The sequence below is a fragment of the Spea bombifrons genome, chromosome 11 (genome assembly GCF_027358695.1).
Source record: "Spea bombifrons isolate aSpeBom1 chromosome 11, aSpeBom1.2.pri, whole genome shotgun sequence".
Classification (NCBI taxonomy): Eukaryota; Metazoa; Chordata; class Amphibia; order Anura; family Pelobatidae; genus Spea; species Spea bombifrons.
The window spans coordinates 32,357,777-32,378,475 of NC_071097.1; the positions used below are offsets into that span (position 1 = coordinate 32,357,777).

At 41.2% G+C, this 20,699-nt stretch overlaps 1 protein-coding gene across 1 annotated transcript; it reads left to right on the forward strand.

Moving 5' to 3' along the window:
- Window positions 1-1,865: 1,865 nt before the first annotated feature.
- Window positions 1,866-17,308, forward strand: LOC128468725 (uncharacterized). The gene is made up of 10 exons (XM_053450505.1): window positions 1,866-2,144; window positions 10,393-10,468; window positions 11,361-11,492; window positions 11,598-11,721; window positions 12,318-12,378; window positions 12,468-12,514; window positions 12,625-12,700; window positions 13,782-13,868; window positions 14,335-16,215; window positions 16,795-17,308. The coding sequence occupies exons 1-10, from the start codon at window positions 2,116-2,118 to the stop codon at window positions 17,048-17,050; spliced, it is 2,769 nt and encodes a 922-aa protein (XP_053306480.1). The 5' UTR covers window positions 1,866-2,115; the 3' UTR covers window positions 17,051-17,308.
- The last annotated feature ends 3,391 nt before the right edge of the window (window positions 17,309-20,699 follow it).

Consider the following 20,699-nt stretch of genomic DNA (forward strand, 5'->3'; position numbering starts at 1 on the left):
CAGAACTTATTTTTAATATAACTGCAGAAAAAACCGAACAATTACACAATTATATACACAATTTATGTTTTATTATCTTAAAATTTAAGGGAGGGTTTTTTTTTCCACAATGCATACTAGAATGCAGCAGCCCCCTATTTTTCCCTGTTTTTGCGGCGCAATTGGAACCTTGATGGACCCACTAGTAAATAACCATTGGTAAATAACTGGAATAGGCTCCCTGCAGAGTTGGCAGAGGTTATTAGACAAGACCAAAAACTAAATAATGTCAGACCAGATGGTTCTTGTCTGCAGGACAATTTTACATTTTATTGTGAAAAACATTTAGGTGCAGAAAAAAAGAATATTTTCCAAGGTGCACATACACCATGTGTCCACAAGATGGCAAACTCACCCAGCAAAGATCATTTGTCTTTAATTACAATGCTAATGATGGATGATAATAATGATGATGAGAGAAGTGAAATACATTGTATTGTGTAAATTATATATATATATATATATATATATATATATATATCTTCATTGTTTCCATATATAATGCCTCTATTTAGACCTGTTCATAAGCTATATCTTGGCCCTTCATTATTATCCTGTTTGCCCTTCATTATTATTTATTGTTTTATATAGCACCATCAAATTCCGTAGCGCTGTACAATGGTTAGACAGGACATAATTACTATAGAACATAACAAATTGACTTACAGAGACAGCAGGTGAGGAGGGCCCTGCTCAATTGGGTTTACGATCTAGAGGAATTTAAAAAGCCTCTCTGCATTGTGAGATTATTACTCTGTATCATATAGAATATGAATAACTGTCCAAGCTTTCACCATTAATCCCTAAATTAAAACATTTAAATCCTAATTTTCTCTTAAAGATAACCAACAATTAAAAATGTGTATCATGTGCCAGCATACCAATGAGTAAAGGTAATAAACTATTATCTAATTAAAATCTATTATAACATGTAAGTAATACATACTGTACTTAATGCTTTATTTTAAGTCCTTTTAAATCTTCCAATGCTGACACCAGCCGGAAGGAATTTCGGAGAGTAAAAGATATTCAGCAGGGTCTGTTTGGGATCTCTGATTGCTCCCCTGCTGGCTGATCACACTCACTGCGCTCAGCAATGCAGGGCTATGGGGCCATGCTTGCTGATCACAGTGTGATCTGTGCGGATAAGATCACAGGAAGGAGAGGGAGAAAAAATCTTTCACACTCTTCCGAGAATTTTTTTTTTTTTTAAAAAAACTAAAAAATTAAAATAAAAAAAAGAAAACAAACTTTATAGCAATCCCAGTCATGTCACTGTGACATAAGGGAGATTACCAAAGGGATTTCTATCCAGATGGCAGACAGGAAAAGCCCTAAAAAATACAAATAAATAAAAAACTGAATTTTTCTGCCTTTACTAACCCCCAAAACCTCCAGTATTAAAAATAACACAATACGAAAGGGATGTAAGTGATCCTCTAGAACATAAAAAAATACATGTGGGATATGACTGCAATAAATTGAGTCATTGTTCAGCACCTATTTAAGAAATCCTTATTTGTTTTTTTTAGATACCAGCAGAATCTTGATTAAACCAACAAAAAAATAAAATCCTGTATTTCAGGTACTAAAGATTGCGCCTCTTTTGGATGCCACAAGTCAAGCCCTACACCTCGAGTCCTCGACACCTGCTTACACAGAGTGAATGGGATACACTCTCTTATGTTTAGAGCTCTAGTCGCACGGGCGCAGGGTTATGACGCACACGGAGACACTCGACTCTCTTTTCTCCCGTCACACAAACGATATGTTTGCCTTGCGCAGGCGCAGACTGGTGTTTGGGCATGCGCAGCATCGTCATCGGGGGATTTGGTTTCCGCTGCGCTCGGTCTGTCTGTCGGACGCTGGGAGAGAAACGTTAATCCCGCCCGGCCAGAGCCGTATCTCCTGCAGGGCACTGCGTATATGTGCTAGGGATAAAGGAGGCCCACCTTGTAGCCTCCGTCGCCGCTCCGTTTCCTCCGGTCGGGATTAACCGCCGTCGAGTTTCTAATCCTCTTTAAATTCTCGGCTTGGGGTGATTGTAACCTCCCCCCCTCCGCCCGGTCCGTTATCATGGTGAAGAAGAATAGCATCCCGGAGAGGTGAGTATCCCTGGGCTACAGCCAGGCCACACCGGTTGGGGCACATTATGGGGGGGGTTTCTGGGGTGGGGGAGGGGTGATCAATGCTGGTAATGCAGTATTTTGGCCTAGTTTATTACTGTAAATCGTGTAGGCGTGGAATTTCCGTTAATTTCGTTAACTGTGCAAATGGAATAATTTAGGCCAAAATACATTATTTTGAATGCTGAGGTGCTTGTGAAATAAAGGTTGACCCACTTAAACCATCAACAATACATTTAAGTGAAATACCCATTTTAAATTCAGTGGGTAAATACATCTTTAATACCCCGGAATAATCAGATCGTGCTGTAATAGTGCGGCTGATGCCCCGGCCCGGTTGTCAAGCTGCCATGACAGCGGCAACAATGGGGACTGTTTGGGCTTATTGCTGAACCCAGATGACAGGAGAAAGCTCTGGGTGAATAAGAGCGCATGGTGCGGGGGCCCGGAGGCAGCTGGTGGGTAAGTAACTGAACAGCGTTACGCTGGAGGAAGACAGGGGCGGTGACCGGAACGTAATATGGGGGTCTGATCCCCGAACTACCCCTTAAATGTCTTAGTAGCCCATCAAAAACATTCTATGTAACAAATAGAACGGGTTCCATCTGTAAACAAATAGATTGATGATAAAGGTGCCAGTAAGTATTACACTCCATGCGCGCCGACTAAATGCCCCACGGGGCCTCTGAAGCCCAGGTAAGTATAACTTTTTATATACACACGGGCTACGGATTTCTATAGTTTGCTGTGTATGTAAAAATGTCATACTTGTCTGCGGAAAATGTATATTTGTAGCTTTCTCCTATAAAAGGAGATTCTGATTTATTTGACAAGTCAAACCAGTATTTGTTAAATGGTTTATGTGGGTCAGCATTTAAGATGAGTACGATTGGGAACATTGCTCTGATATGTGAGTTCTAAGTGTTACTTTAACCCTCGAGCTCCAGGTGTGAGCTTTGCTCCTACCCGCGGTGCTCAAAGGGTTAATGGGTAAGCCAAGTGCCCTCTTGTCAATGGAAAAAAGCGTCCCTGTGGTTTGTATTGGACCTTTGCTATAAAAAGCTATGTGACCCTCTGCCCCCTCGTTCAGCTTAGTCCATGTAATGTCATATGTGCCGTTGGTATATTAATGCAAGGTGTTTGCCAACCGGATGCTGTCTCCGAAAGGTAGGTATTTAATGTACCCCCCGAGGGTAAGTATGACCCGTTATTTCACTGCTAATGAGTTGAGCGGAAATATGTATAATTTGCGATCTTCTCCTTTTTGGTTTTAATCCCATGAGTTTTACCAAAAACGTTGTACATTAGTCTTTTGCTGTCACTTTGGTTTTACTCCGCTATAATTCCTTATAAGAGAGGCCGGACTGATTACGTGGTGGTCTTGCCCCTAAATAAAATTGCTTCTTAATAATTTTGCTGATTTTTGCTATTTTTTTTTTAAACTTTGTAAGTTATTGGCATGCGTTGGTTTAACCATTTTTGTTGTAAGTTTATAGGGTAAGTATTGGCAGCAAAGTTATTTTCTTAATTTTTGGTCTCAAACACATTTCTGAGTTTAAAATACAATCTTTTTTTTGTGGTTCTGGTTCATGGATTATGAATACATGGTTACATTGTGTTTGTATAGCAGTGAGTGGAGCATTAAAAACAACAAAAAACATACACAATGAATTAAAGATGAAATGCAACATAGTATACAAAACCAAAGGTCGTCATGGCTTATAAAATGTGGATGAATGAATGAATGAGGAAAGTATAAATAGATGTACGGAATGACATCTCTGCATCAGTAGCTGATGGGACAATCTTGTTCTATTGAAACGAACCCTATTTAAGTAAGGAAGACACTTAGTGTTTTGTCTACGCACGGTACCAAGTAGGTTTTTCTACGGCAAGAAAGCCATTCATTTTCAGGCAACAAATTCCGTTCCCTGCCTATCCAGTTTGGCCAAAGATTCAGCTGCGTTTTTATTCGGGAACAAACTTCATTGCCCGGTGCCCACATTCACTCTCACACTTTCTAGATGTTTCCCTACCTTCTCTGCCGACCGTTTCCGCTTCTACTTCATCTTCTTGCTTTTGTCTTCTCTTCTGTCTTCATCTGACATAACCCGGCGGGAACGCCTGACAATCGGGTAAGAGAACGTCACCGGAAGGGCTGTCATTTTTCCCTAACTTGAACTTGGGATAGAATGGAAGTGTGTCTTGCTGACCTCCTCTCCACTTGACATGCCGCCATGTTGCCCTGAGTTCAAAATGGGGAAAAATGACGGCGCTTTCCGTGATGTCCTTTTACCTAATTGGAGGATTGGAGAGATCATGTCGCCTTAAGCAACCCCATTTTGACATTCCCGCCCCGATAGCAGTGAGAATAGTACAATTAGTTTGAAAACTATTGGAAGGTCCCCGTTGAAGGGCGAGTGCCGTGTACAAAAAGTCAAGCAACGCATCTAAAACACACACAGATGGCCGATATGCAGCTCTCTGAAAAAGTTGTGTAAAAACTAAAAAAATAAAAAGTTATAATACTTTAAAGCTTTCACCCCCCCTCTCCACACACACACCCTGTAAGAAGTTCTGAACTGACCCTGCATTAAACATAGTTTGCTAGGTTAGATGATTTTCTGATAAAATCTCATTATTTTGCATTCTGAAGGGCCGGCCACGTTCTTCAGAAGATGCTTACTGTTGGCTTTTCATAGTGTATAGTGAGATTGTTGGGGTGAAACTACAACTCTCCTGCAACCTCCCACTTCAGAAAATACACAAGTGGGAAATCCATTGGAAACACATTCTTCTTTGAGCAATACATATTATGTACAGTCATGTAGAGTAGATTTGAAGTTATTTTGCTCCAATAAACTTCCTTTATCTGCAGACCTGGAGGCTGCCATTGTTGTCAGGCATGTGATACTAAGGGTGACTTTCTCTGCTCAAACCAATTCCTTATGGCAACTTTACTTCCCTTAGGCTTTCAGTCATCCATGTCTTGAGGGATGATTAAGACTGAGCCATTCTATTGTTTACAGCAGGCAGTATAAGTAGTCAGGATGTTTGTCTAGTGGACTGGGCAGATAGCTGGAACGCTCACACGACAAATAGGCGGCTGTCTGAAAAGATTGTATTACAAAAATTAGAGCTCTTTTAAATCATAAAATCACACAGAATTTTTTTTAATGTGATACTTGAAATTGAAGACATACCACTCCATCCAAAGGCGGTCACGGGTAGAGTTCTGGGTGCATTTAGATTTAGACCCTCTTCTGTGAAGCTAATATCGGCTGCTACCCAGCAGGCTATCTTGTTGGTGCTAGATACACATAATCACATTGTAGGTATGGCAAGGTCTTTGCGATAGGGATTAGTTGAAAGGAATATGAAAAGATGCGTCAATTGAACTGCGTTTCCAGGTGTCCGCTCCTCCCGCCCCGGCTCATTTGGTTTTAACTGATTAAAAAAAAAACAGACATTTAAACGTGAATGGAGACGGCCAACTGCTACAGTATCGCCAGAAGAAGCGTGGACCTCCGCGAAGACTTTTATGGCTGTCTAACTTTGTTGAATGGATGATTCTTTATCAGACTTCATGTTAATAATATATGAAGATATAAAATATATAGCATCCAATATTCGCTCAGGTTGTGCCGTAATGTTTGCTGTTTTAGCTGGTTTATAGTGAATGAAAAACTTGATTATAGTAACCCGCCAGCTGCTAAATGCGGACAAGCTGAGAAAATAATGAACTTTTATTGAAGAAAAAATTTACAGTTGTAGCTGTACAGCATAAGCCCCCTCAATCTGCAATTGACACATCTGTAAGGCTTTTCCCCAAAAATCTAAGTTTTACCAAATAATCTTGTTGGGAAGCTATTGATACACCACCTATGTAGAAAATATCTTGCCTGAGCGAAGAAATAGCTTTACCTACCTTATTGTGTTTAGGTTTTTAGTAGCCCACCAAAAAGCAGCAAAACTATTACTGTGGTTTTGTGTCTGTATTGTGATCTGGTTCCCCTTACCAAACGCTTGTTTCTAAGTACATAGGCCTGAAATCCACACAGTGACACCTAAATGTATGCATTTAAATGAAGCATACTAAGGTATTCTTCTCTTTCAGTAGAATCAGTTGGGGGCGGGGTTTATTTAGTCATTTTCTCTGCTGCATACATTTCACCCACTATGTACCATCACTGTACATTCTTTCTTGTGTAATACATTTTAACTGGTGACATTTCTATGATTTTTATTGATGTACATGTACCATGGGCTGAGAAATGCTGATATAAGCAATTGTGTGTCCCCCCTTGGGGTGTTAGGTGTAACGACCTCCGTGTAGGAAAAAAGATTACCTTTAAATTTACTGGTTAATAAAAGATAATGTGTGTGTAAATCCTGACAATTCTTAAACGTTGTACTCCTGTTTCCCTAGTTTGTTACACGGTGCTTATGTCTGTAAAATCTGCCTTTTTATTTAATAAAAATACTTTATCGAACCTCTGGCTTGCATTGCATTTATGAAAGTTTGGTAGAATTGGTTAAAATCGCAGGCTTGTTAGAAGGTTTCCCTATCTTAAATTTCCCAATATTTCTCCTTGAGCATTAACCTCCCCTGGTGACTTTCCCGGCACGAACACCGCAAAGAGCTGACTCTTTATGGCAATGCTAATGAAGTCCGTTCCTTCATAGACCTCATTAGTCAAAGTGTCTGGCTGTGTGATTGAGACAGAGCCATTCTATTGTTTCCCACAGGCAGGCTGATAAGGAGTTGGGGTGTTTATCTGGTAGATTGGGGCTCCGATAACAGCGAGAACTTGCAAATGGCTAAAATGCAGCTGCCTTAAAAGTAGTTAAAAATGTAAATGTGTTAAGACGGTTGAGTGGGTAGTCTTTCAGTGAGTAAGAGGCTTCTTTTCTCACATCCGTCCTTTCCTTTTCTAATGTGACAAATATTAACCCCTTAATGACAAAGCCCGTACATGTACGGACTCAAAATGCATTGTTTTCAATGGGCCGCCCATTGTCCTTAAGGGGTTAATCAAGTCTGGCAACATATGCGAGACAAATTAGGACCCTGTTTTGGATAGGGTGCGTCAACACCGCTAATAATAAAGCTTGATACGGACTTCTTTGCTACCTTGCAGTGTAGATTGTAGTACGAGGTAGAACGATGCTAATGGGTCACTTTCGGTGCGGGTTTGTCACATGTCCTTGGTACTTTTTATGCCTGTCCCATGCGTTTTAAATTCCCTCTGAGTTAGCCGGTACCGCTTGCTGGAAGGCTATTCTGTGTATCCACCACTTTTCTTATGTCCGCACCTCCAAGCCTCTTGTTTCGTTCTAAATGGTCTTAACCTAGCTTTTCTTCTCCCACTGTAGTACTGTAGTTTTTTTTCAACCCCGCTATAAATATATATATATAATCTATTCCACATACTTAGATACCCTATTCTTTACTGAATTATAGTTTTAGTTAGAATTGTCGTTCATTGTTACCCATGGCAGCAGGGGGCTATGGGTTGGTAATGTTGAATTGATGGTTTATTCAGTGAGGCGAAGATGTGGATTGAAATTTTAAATTACCGTATTGGCTCGAATATAGGCCGCACTTTTTCCCCCCAATTTAAGTCTTTAAAGTGGGGGTGCGGCCTATATTCGGGGTCTAGCGCCCGACACCCGGGACATGCAGGGGCAGGCAGCAGGTTAAGGATACAGATCCCCCGCAGCGGTGCAGGGGACCTGTATCCTACTGTCTGATACGCTCAGCCAGCCTCCCCTGCCAGCCCTTTCCACCGGGGGGGGGGTGCCGGCACGGGAGGTTGTCTAAGCGCATCGTGCTGCGGAGGTTGTTTACCCGCATCGCCGCAGCCGGTGACCGTCCGCACGATGCGTTTTACCTCTGCCCCCAAGACTTACCAGAGCAGACTCCCGGGTGTCTTGCGGGGCCGGCGGGGGACATCTACGCAATACGCGTATACAACTTCCGGTGCCGGCACATCCGCTGATATATTGCGTAGATGTCCCCCGCCGGCCCCGCAAGACACCCGGGAGTCTGCTCTGGTAAGTCGGGGGGGGGCAGAGTGGCAGCATATCTCGGGGGGAGGGGGGACAGTGGCAGCATATCTCGGGGGGGGAACAGAGTGGCACCATATCTTGGGGGGGGGGGAGACAGAGTGGCAGCATATCTCGGGGGGGGCAGTGGCAGCATGTTTTTTTTGGTGCTTTTTTTAAGAAAAAAACTTTCTTTAAAAAAGCACCAAACTTTTAGGGTGCGGCCAATATACGGGGGCGGCCTATATCCAAGCCAATATGGTACTTTTCGATATAATATGGTACCAAGAATGCAACTGGCGTTTTTTTTCTGTAATGTCAAGGCCATAACGGCTATAAATACCATGTGTAGCACCATTATCCCTCAGAAAGAAATAATTTAAATGTGGAATAATACATGTAATCAAAATAACAAAATATTAAAGCTGGTAGACCCTGCATGGTAGTAGAATAAACTCCCCGAGGTCCAAACAACAGTGCATGTTTTAAGTATGATTTAGGATGAGCTCAGTGGATAAAGACCATCCACATGCGCGGGCATGAAGAAATGTATTAAAAAAAATAAAAAATTCATAAACTGGTGGGACCTACCATTTTCTTTAGCTCTTTCCACAACATTATTCTGTCTTCTGCTCGGACCGACCATTGTGTTGTCCAAAATAAAAATGCCACCAATGGGATGGATTTGCAGTGGTTCACTGGTTTTGCACCAATTCAAATATTAACTTATTTACTAATGCGGAATAATCTTTCTTGCTCCAAGTACTCCTGGTTCATGATTTCTCCGTCATCAAGAACCCGAATTGGTTCTCTTTGTTAGTAAGCACCATCCAATAGAACGTTTTCTATAAAATACTTAATGTTTGAAATTAAACAGGCTGTGAATTATCCACCAAACTCTACAAAAGAACACCATATACCAAGACAATGCTAAACTGACAAATATGTAGTATGTGTATATCGTATACATGAGTTTAAATAACATCCACCCCCAAGAACTGATGGAATTAAATCTTATTCTATTTGACAAATATACATAATGTCAAAATAACTAAGTGATGTTTAATATACAGCCTCCGGACAGTAGAGCCTAAGACTGTATGCCAGTTTTTACACCATTACTATGTATAAGGTGCTATGGGTTTGGAAAGTAAGCAGTGCAAATAACATTTGGCTACATGTCTAAAAGTGGCACCTTTAATATTGGACACAAACAATAAAATACATATGCCCATAGCGCCAAAGTGAGGGTGGTAGAGAAGTGGACCGGTCTTCAAGAAGAAGTGGCAGAGGCTGAAACAGCGAGTGAGCGCATTTAACCATACATGAGGAAGGCCTGGCTCTAAGACACCTGGGTCTTTACATCAGGGAAACGGGCGGACTAAATGGGCCAAGTGAATCTGATCTGCTATTCATCAACAAAGTACCAATTGGTAGTGTTCTTGCATCAATTTTGGGGATTTTTTTATTATTTAAATAAGTAGTCTAGCAGATACCGGAAAGAACATATGTACCATAAAGCATTTCTTGTTTAAAATGTAACTTTTTTTTCCGTTTCATTTTTCTGTTGGACTCTTGTCTTTATAAACAAAATTCATGAGATTTTAAAGCCCGTATGTTTGTGGTCGCCGACCATATCCTTTAACTTCCAAAAGCTTAATCTTTTGTCCAATGAAATTGCCATCAAAGACGTCGCATGCTGTATATGTTAAACATTGCAAACCCCTAGAACGGGTGACAACCAAGTTATGATGATGGAGCCTTTGAGCCTGTTTGGCCTTTAGTGAATAGACCCAGGATGGAAGACCATTCTCCAAACTGGGATGTCTCCACACAACATAATTCATAATTAAGTCATAGAATACGGAATAGCATTGGATAAATGTAGTAAGGATACAATAGGAAGGTGGGAGAAGGTGGTTGGTCTTCAAATGCAAAATACCAGTAATGTTAAGAACCACCATATAAACGCAAGAAAAAAGATGGCGGAGTGAGAGTCTTTTAATTTGAAGTGTTGTGATGTTTACTTAATAATAATCATGTGTGTTGTATGATATGTTTCATATTTCTGTAACCCTTTCCGAGTCTTTAGTTGGGGCAGTATAGAGTCACATAAGCGTTTCAACCAGATGGGCCACCCGCACCGTGCTAATGGAATTTGTTTTTCTTCTTACTATAGGTGGCGAACTCTGACATCTGTTGGGCAACGCATTCCAGGATCGAGGTTTATTGCCTTTAAAGTCCCACTAAAAGGGGTATGTTTACAACGGGAGTCGTTCTGGAGCCTGGCATGATATATTAGATGGATATATATATATACATATCTTATAACTCTTTGGGGGAAGCATCTCTTTTTTTAGTGGTGATATGGTATAATGTCATTGCTGCAATGGTATTCAAATCCATGTGATTTCAAGTAGTTTGAATATTCAAATACAGTATATAACCAGCTAAATAAAATAATCTACGTATTCCCTGTATAGGCCTACATCCTATGCCTTACCTTTGTTTTTAATAATGATTGAGATATATATATATATATATATATATATATATATATATATATATCTTACTGTCAGATACGTTCTGAGCAGCTTTAACAAAATGGCCAAGTGGTCATCTGAAGAAGGACCTTCAAGAATATGTTTACGTGCATTCTTTATATTGGATACTCATACTTCCCAAGTGTCCCGATCTAGAAGGAGTTGGACCTTTTTTGGCTGCCAGATTCATGTTGTCGCTCTTTCTTCACCCTTATTTGTAAACCCTAGGAGTCTTTGATGGCTTTAAAGTCTTAGTGTTCCCCACCTCCCAAGGGTCAACCTTTCAGAGGTACAGTCCCTCAAAATCCTTAAGTTTCTCCTTCCTCCCCTGATGTCCCTCCTCTCTAGAAGCTCAATGTTTGGTGGGTATGAGTATATCGCAGTGCTTCACAGCTTCAAAAGTTACAAAATGTGTATAGAAACAGCAGACAATGGGTTTGTAGATAAAATTGTATACATATTTTCTTCTTATTCTAAATTATTTGCTCATTTACAGGTAGCTGTCATGGATCATTATGTAATAAAATTAATATAATTTATAAATATTATTATATATATATATATATATATTTATTTTTTTTTAATTTTTTTAATCTTATTTTAGACAACAAATCAGCGTGTTACACAAAACCAGAAATTTACTCCGAAGGACTTGCTGAATAGCGTCCGAGCTCAAAACGAAGAGCTTGGATTAATCATAGATTTGACCAACACCGAACGCTACTATACGATCAAGGTAGGACGATTAAATTCTGCTGTGTGTTGTGAGTGTTTTATGGAAGAAAGCAGATATTGCACCGCTTTATTTGTTATTCTAACCAATGCCACTTTGTTGCCCAAGGATTTACCTAAAAGCGTGCAGTATGTGAAATTGCACACCGCCGGGCTCAAGATCCCGGACGACTGCACAATTCATCAGTTCAAGAGAGTCGTGAGGAGATTTATTTTGAGCAATTCCGATAACGGTAATTATTTTGTATTTCCTTTGGCTTCCTAATAATCGAGGCAGTCCTTAGACTGAAATGGCCTAGTCAGGGGGCACCTGTGTGTGTATGTATATATATATATATATATATATATATACTACTTTATATATTAACGCCAAAATATGTAAGGTTTGAAATGTCAGGTTATATTTAATATTGAAGTAGAAGGTTAAAAACCAGAAAGTACTGAGTGGTAATGAAAGTACGTCCATTACAACAGTGGCAAAACAGCGCCCCCGTGACATTCCTGGTGGTAAAGAGTACTACATGCAAAACCTAAAGGGACTCCCAGGGAGCTCTATTAACAATAAATGCAGGTGAAAGTACTTTGTATTCATTAACCTTATATATATATACACTAACTCCTGACTTCCCAAACCACCAATTGACTGCTTGATAGACACCACAAAATTTAAGGGACCTCTCAGCCATCATATGCATTAAAGTGTGTATGATGGCTGAAATGTGCCCTCGCAAGCATGGTTTATTAGACCTTATAGTATTTTTTGAATAAGATCTATAAGCCTGCCACGTTAACAGGGTCCACTATGTTTTGTTTTCAACTCAATTTATAGATAAGCTTATTGGCGTTCACTGCACAACTGGAATTAACAGGACTGGGTACCTTATATGCAGGTAAATGACATTTGTTAAGTTTACGATTTACATCAGACATTTTCTGTAGTTTATGCTTTATACAATAAAAATATCTTTATATATTTTAGGTACCTGATTGATGTGGATGGATGGGACCCAGAAACGTCTATAAATGGTACTTACGTGAATAAATGCCAATCATTCGATATGTATTGTATGTTTGTGCTCTGTATACCCTGGCTGTTTTTTATAATGTCTGTTTGCTTTTTCTTTTCCATTCTCTAGTTTTTGCCCAGTGCCGTAGTCACCCAATCGAAGGAAGTGTATACATTGACGACCTTGTTACAGGACCCACAAGAAGGTATGCAGATGTGTTTGTTAGGAACTTTAATTTTTCAGAAAAAAATTAAACAAAGTAAAATTTAAACAAAAAAAGGTTCAGCAACCCCTCTCACCAAAAATAATTTCCAGCTGCATGGTTTCTTTCACCAGCAGCATCCATAGCGAGCGGACAGTTACTTATTGTGTGTGGGCACTGAGACCTTACTCACCCACCTGAGACCTTACTCACTCATCCTCACTCAGACAGACATCTGACGGGCAGCGGCTTTGAGATGTGTGGATTGCTGCATGTCTGCCTGTTTCTCTTTTTTTATTGTACATATCTCCCAACATTGGTGGCAGCCGGAGTATGATGCTGGACGTGGTAAGAGGGGGTGGTAGGGCAGAACATTATTCCCATCCACCTACCAACCTATTGTATCTGAACCCTGTGCTATGATATCATACCCTATTTATATAGGACCATTGACTTAAGGTTTGTGACGGAGACCTGTGCTGCAAAACTACAGACCTGAGTAATGTTTGCAGCTCAATAAGACCCAAGTGATCAATGATCTTCCCATTTGGATCTTGATCGCCACTACAGCCGAGCAGCACAGTGCCAGAATATTGGGACTGTCCCACAATAAAAAAGTGCTGTTGGGAGGTATGGTTGTACGCCTTTCCCATTCTTTGGATGTTTGGTATCCCTCGCCACCCACGCTGTGGATTTTTTTTTCTCTTTCTCCCACATTCTCTTTGTCGTGTTTCCAGATGGCAGTCCGCCCACAGCTAATGCACGATAATAAAATGGGATTATATAAATTATTAGTAGTATTAATTTACGTGGCGCCACGATATTCAGCAGTGGGCTCCAACAGGCAAATAGGGCATAAGAAAAAAGCGCACAACATAACAATTTGGACCTAAACAAAATGTTAAGAGTTCCCCAAGCTTACAATCTCCAGTGCAGCAGGACGGAACGTGGCACCAAACCATCAGTGGTTATTCTAGTGGACATCACCCGTGGATTGTCACGTTTCTGCAGGTAGTTGAGTAAGTTCACTAGTAGCGCATGTATGCATTGATTGTCTAAACCTTGTTTTTAATGTTCTTACCAGCAATCTTGGCATAGATCAGCCTATAACCGAAGAGGAAACCAACGCTATGAGCAGGGGAGACAGTATACATCATCAGGATGATCCAAGGTAAATTGTTTATTATCAATATTATTATTATTATTGATCTATCTGCTATAAAAGTCACATGAAGGGGCAATCAGTAAACACATTTCTTGTTTTTGTCATCAATTATAAAACCTGAACCCACAGGCTAGGTGGGAAAAATTCTGTAACCGCACAGGAAGAGATATTGCAGAAACAGTCCTCAAATGGATAACGATGGGTTAATTCTTGGTCCAAATTTTAATGTTTTGTTTAAAAACTGCTGACGAATTAGCACAGTTTTTTTTTATTTTAAAGTAGTTGTGAGCATTTTAGTGATCTTGTATAAGTTATACATATTGTTTAGAATGGGGTTTATTTAGATATGGGGTGCAAGATTTGTTTTGTCTTTTGTCTTTATTACTGTGCTGGGTGGGAAACGTGAGACTGTTAAGAAGTCTAAATTATATATTTTTTTTGTTTGTTTGTTTTATCTCCAACATGTTTACAGACTTGATCCGTTTATGCTAAGAGATCGTGAAAGAATGCTTGATAGAGACCTACGTGAAAATGTGGATTTTGGGGATTTCGACGCACGTGATAAAACACAAGACCCGAGAGCATTGTCATTGATGATGATGAGAGGCAGATCACCCGATTTCCGCGACGGACGGAGAGATTTTCTTAACGCTATGGCTGGTTCAAGAGAGAGACCTTTTCCGGGAATGGAAATGCCGCTTGACGAGCGAGAGAGGCAGTTCCGTGACAATATGCTCGATAAAGAAATGATGTACCAGAGAATGAACCGTTCCTTCGACGATAGAAATGATGATTATGAAATGGGATTTGGAGAAATGCAAAGAGATATGTTTTCTGAAATGCCACAAGAAAGCATGGATTATTTTGAAGGCAGACAAATGGGTAGGCATGGTCCTCTTCGTGACCCACACAGGCGTTCAGAAGAAGAGTGGTTTGAAGATGGTCCTGGTAGACCAACGTCGCGTCCTTTTTCTGCGCCATTTTTTCGTGGTAGTGGAGCAAACATGAACAGAAATGATTTCGATGACATCGATGCACGTCCTGGATTTGAAAGAAGTTGGGGTTTAGGCTCCACAAACGATGATTTGCCAGCCAATATTCCACCAATGCGTCGCCAGCAGATGGAGCAGCGCAATATTAATGATGACCGCGGGTTAAAGAGAAACAATGAGCGGATGCACCTGATGGATGAACGAACAGACACCATGGATGAACGTTTTAGTATGAGGGATGAGCAGATGCACCCCAGGAATGAACGCATGGGTCCCATGAACAAACGGATGCACCCAATGGATGAACGGATGGGTCCAATGAGCAAAGGAATGCACCCAATGGATGAACAGATGGGCCCCATGGATGAACAGATGCATCCCACAAACAAGCGAATGCACCCAATGAATGAATGGATGGGTCCCCCAAATGAACGAATGCACCTTGCAAATGAGAGAAGAGGCTCTGTTGGTCAGCGCATGGGCCCCATGAACGAGCGCATGGGCCCAAAAATGAACCCAATGAACGAGCGCATGGGCCCCATGAACGAGCGCATGGGCCCCATGAACGAGCGCATGGGCCCCATGAACGAGCGCATGGGCCCCATGAACGAGCGCATGGGCCAAAAAATGAACCCAATGAACGAGCGCATGGGCCCCATGAACGAGCGCATGGGCCCCATGAACGAGCGCATGGGCCCCATGAACGAGCGCATGGGCCCCATGAACCCAATGAATGAGCGCATGGGCCCCATGAACGAGCGCATGGGCCAAAAAATGAACCCAATGAACGAGCGCATGGGCCCCATGAACGAGCGCATGGGCCCCATGAACCAGCGCATGGGCCCCATGAACGAGCGCATGGGCCCCATGAACGAGCGCATGGGCCAAAAAATGAACCCAATGAACGAGCGCATGGGCCCCATGAACGAGCGCATGGGCCCCATGAACGAGCGCATGGGCCCCATGAACGAGCGCATGGGCCCCATGAACGAGCGCATGGGCCCCATGAACGAGCGCATGGGCCCCATGAACGAGCGCATGGGCCCCATGAACAAAAAAATGAACCCAATGAATGAGCGCATGGGGCTTATGTGTGAAAGGATGCACCCTATGGACAATCAGATGGGCCCCGGGAATGAAAGGATGCGCCTACAGAACGAATGGATGGGCTCCACAGATGAGGGAACGTACCCTATGGATAAACAGATGGGTCCCATGGACAAAAGGATGGATCCTATGCATGAACGTTTGGGCCCCATGAATGAACGGAAGCAACCCGGTGATGCTCACCCTATGATGAACAAGCCCGGTTTTACGCAGGGCCCAACTCGTAATGATTTCTTCAACGAACACGATAAAAGGTATTAGACGTGCTGTAGAGTTATTCAACACAATATGAGCTCTAGAGTTAGACTTCGCAGTACATTTGCTCATCGCTTGCAGACGTATATAATTTGGGCCAACGGAATCAAATGTCCATAGGCTTTGATCGAGAAGGGAGGCGGTAATTCATTAGATATTCAAGCTTTGTCATAACCCCCGTTTCCTTGCAGTAAAATAAATCCCTAATTTTCAAACAAGATATCTCTTAAACAGTGATAGTTACCGCCTGTATTTCGGGGAATATTGACAATAATTTCATAATAATTTGTCTCCCTAGTCCTACAGGATTAACGACGGCTCCTTGCCTTGTGATGAATACTTGAAAGAGATTGAACTGTTATCATTTTATTAAAACAAATTTCGCTTCAAACACGTAGCCTTAATTAATAAATATTTTAAGTGGGGGGAAAAAAAGAAATCAGAGATTTGCCTACAAACATTCACTATTACGATTTCACCGCACTGCCGAGAGCCAATGAAAGTTTAAAGCTGGTCTTTTATGTCGAACCATAAAATAATTTCTTGTGTTTTCCCCCGTTTCTGTTTTTTTTTGTCAGGCCAAATAATGGGAGGAAAATGTTTCCATCTGAAGAATTAATGAAAGGATCAAACAGATTCATGCCATATCATCAACATGCAAAAGGCATGCAGTCCAACGAGTTCCTTCAAGGCGGCGATCGAAGACCACCCTTCCATGATAATGGCTCATCGTCCGTTGCGTCGTTCGACTATAACTATGGTTTCCCTGGAAGCAAACAAAATGAGAGAGGTCCTGGCCCGCAGGCCAACCCTCCAAGAAAAATGTTCAATTGAGTTTTTTTTCTTCGTTTTTGTAACTTGTGATAGACGTAAGAATCTGTTTCACTCGTGAAATAGGAAGTGAGAGCGATAATTGTTACCTGTTTGTACTGTTTTTCGTTAAAACAACCATAGAAGTTTTTTTTTTTTCCCGGGCATTGTTTTACATTTCTGCCAGAAAATCGCAGAAAAGTTATTTCTGTAAATTGGCGTTTTCAGATCACCGCTATGTACCCTCCATTAAACGGCTGTCGTGCTAAGTTTAGTTACTGAGCCGGGTTTTATTTCTGATACCTTTACTGTATACAAGATTTTACGAAGTTCCGTGGTTTTCCTTTTCCCGGATGGGGGAGGAAGAAAAATGATTCCTTCTGCAGAATTAATGGCACTTCTTTTTATAGAAGCTTAAAAGGCTTTGGGAGCCAAGTGCCTCGCAGCATCCTACAGCCTTAAAATACAAAAGATGCTGCAGGAAATGCTTAATCTCAATGCCTTATCTGGATACATAAATGAATATGGGGCAAAGTCACAAAAGAGTCCTAAACAGTCCCTGTATGGCTATTTGAAACACATAAAGCAAGACCAAGATTGGTGGCTAGTGCATGGTTTGCGCTGACTGTACTTGGCTTCTTCGGTGACTGTACAATGGTTTCCTCAGCCACAAAGGGTTAATAAAGGGATAACGTGCCTTTTAAGCCTGTGAAGACACAGGACATACTACTTTATCCTGCGGTTCCCTACCGTTGAGGGGGACGCAGGGTCTGATTGTATGTCCTTAGATAAAATGCCCTCCAGCCAAGCATGGCCATCGTAGGTGGGACAGCTAAGGCTGAGCAGACCAGCTTCAGCGCATCCGGGTCCTTCTGTGTATGTGATCTGTTTTTTTTTTTTTTAACCAATCGCATTCATGCATAGAAACCTTCAATAGACCACGACAATGCTTCCTTTCCAAAATGTATAGATTTCCTGGGTTAAATTGACGTATGGGACCCCCTAAGATGGTGTTAGATAAACAGAACAGCCTCCCATCAGAAGTAGACGCTGATACAGCGAGGGAATTTAAAAATACATACGGCTCCTGAATCTAAGACAGGACCAAGGACTGAATAAAGGTTTGGGTCAGATTCTATGTTTCTAAATAAGATACGGGCCCGGTAAATCCGTCTGCGAACATCCCAAAAACTGAGATGCGCATGTTCCAATGTCAGACCTCATTACATCACGTGAATGGGAATGCTAAGAATACTAATTCATATAGTATACAGACTACTAAAGTATATGTGTTTGCACATATATTTTTGCAGAAATCCACTACAATACAACAAAAAATATATATATTAAAGCAGTATTTGACAAAATTGGCAGTAAAATGGCTGCAATAAATCTGTCAATGTTCCCCTAGTGAAGTAACTTGGGTACATTGCTGAAATATATATAGGCTTTGGCCTCTGCCTGTTTTGGATTTCTGTTTGACCCTGCTTTTGGGTCACGAACTCCTAAACACAAAATCAATCTCGGATACCTTCCTTTAACATTAATCTGATCTCAGGCATGCTTTACCCATCCGCACCTTATTTCAGACAAGACCTGTGTTGACTCTCGCTAATTAAACTTCCACATTGTAAATACAGTCAGGTTGTCCATCAGCTGGATCCATCACATTCAACAATGTTACATCTTCAGAAATAATTTAGGGATCCATTTAGTTTTTCATTAACTATATAAAATTTAATAATAAATGGAGCAGTTTGAAGCCATTCCATACGCCGTTTGAACAGAGTATATTGCGCAATGTCAAAATCACAACTAGAAATTCCTTTAGAGTTGGTCCAGCCATCGAGGGTCTATTCCAACCTACTGCATGGTGTGATATGTTTTCAAAATACCATAACCACCTGAAACATGGGCCGTTCTTTATGGTAACAAATGGGCTTCACAGAACCTACAAGTTGATTTATAATACATGTAATGTCACCAATCCTGGCCAATGATCACGATTATCTACAAAAGCTTGACAACGTGACTAGTTGAGACTAGTGTCCTGGAAATGGAAAGTGTGGGCAAAGTAATTTCAAGATTTCATATTTTTTACATTTGGAGATATATCCCCTCCACCTCTTTTTAGCAGTAAGAGCGCAAGCTAATGCTTCTTTTTGAACTACGTGTCTCTCATGAGATACGAATAGTGATACCTTCTGGTTTTCTCTGCTCTTTTTGGTTGAATGTTGAGCGATAACTGAGAATCACAGCTTAAATCATGGTAAATACTAACGGTAGAGGATCAGTTGAATCCTCTTCAGAAGGAAATCGTCCATTCTCCTTTTGATTATCAAAAATTGTAATAAAGCCCACAGAATTCCGGTGCTCATCGAGGCTTTCAGAAAATTCCAAATGGTTTTGTTCTTTGTTTTCTCTAACCCATGGTCCTGATACTGTTGGCCTTGCAACTCGTCTTGTAATAGAAAGGAGATGATATCCCTGTGGTGGCCATTAGAGTTCTCTTTGGTGTCTACTCACTAGAGTTGAGTTTTAGCACCTTGAGGTCACTATAAATTATGAAGGGCCAACCCCAATCGAACTTCTGCTACAGAAAGAGCTTGGTTCGCTCTTTATCATGTATATTTAAATGAATGAGATGCCTTCATAGTTCTCTTACCCATTAAATTGGGCATTATGCAGGGCCAGCTCGGTCATACCTGCTGGAGAAACCTGCCAGTTGGCCCTTCATACTGAAAAGCTCTCCCTTTAGAGAATAAACTTCTATAACCAGTGATACATTTAATAAAAGGTGCCATGATCTTAGATTAGAATACACAGCTGCTTTTCAAGGTATTTTATCATCAGTGACATAACTACTTGGGTTTTGGGACTATACCCTGCGCCCAGTAGGGTTGGCCACTCTACATGCATCTAGCTTGGTGGCAGATGATCTGTGCCTTTGCTCCCCTTAACAAGAAATGACCGAAAAGCTAGTTTTTAAACTCTTTTTTTTGAGTTGGCAGCTTCAGCGATGTCTTCCATGTTATTTATGTCTGCAATTTATCGCTGGAACTGGTTTGTTAGTGTAAGTTTCCTCCGCGCTATCCCGCTGGGAACAAAATGAGCCAATATCTTGTGTGCAGAGGAGCTGCTGCAAGGATTATGTAGACTGATGCAACTAAGATACAGTGTGTCAGCGTCGTTCTGCTTTGTAGTTTATCCCACAGGAATCATCTAAACCTATTCATCCTGATTTGTTGCCGCGCCTTGTGTAGCAGAGTCGTTAGACACCGCTGGGAAACAGTTATTTATATGTATCACTTCCTAGACTTTGCTTTTAGGCTGACAATTACATCACAAGTTATCTCTCCAACTCAGAACTGTGGATTGTTAGCGGTATTCCTAGACAGCAATTAGTTCGAAATATTGTCATGCAAAATTATGCATTAACTGTGACATTTACGCCCCTTATAGATATTAATGATCGCATAGAAATTACACTAAATTGGCACTTTCAAAATTTGCCGTGAACAATGGCGTACACCTGCACACAGTTTTATAAGGAACTCGGCGGGTAGGTTGGAGAACGAAGTTCTTCTGTGGATTTAGGTGCCTCAGTTGCTTCTCTCGCTTCATATAATCCCCGATGGGCTTGATGATGTTGAGATCAGGGCCCTCTGGGGGC

Coding starts and splice junctions, on each gene's coding strand:
- LOC128468725 (XM_053450505.1), top strand. CDS start 2,116: ATGGTGAAGAAGAATAGCATCCCGGAGAG. Junction 2,145..10,392: donor AAGAATAGCATCCCGGAGAG/GTGAGTATCCCT, acceptor TTCTTACTATAG/GTGGCGAACTCTGACATCTG. Junction 10,469..11,360: donor TTAAAGTCCCACTAAAAGGG/GTATGTTTACAA, acceptor ATCTTATTTTAG/ACAACAAATCAGCGTGTTAC.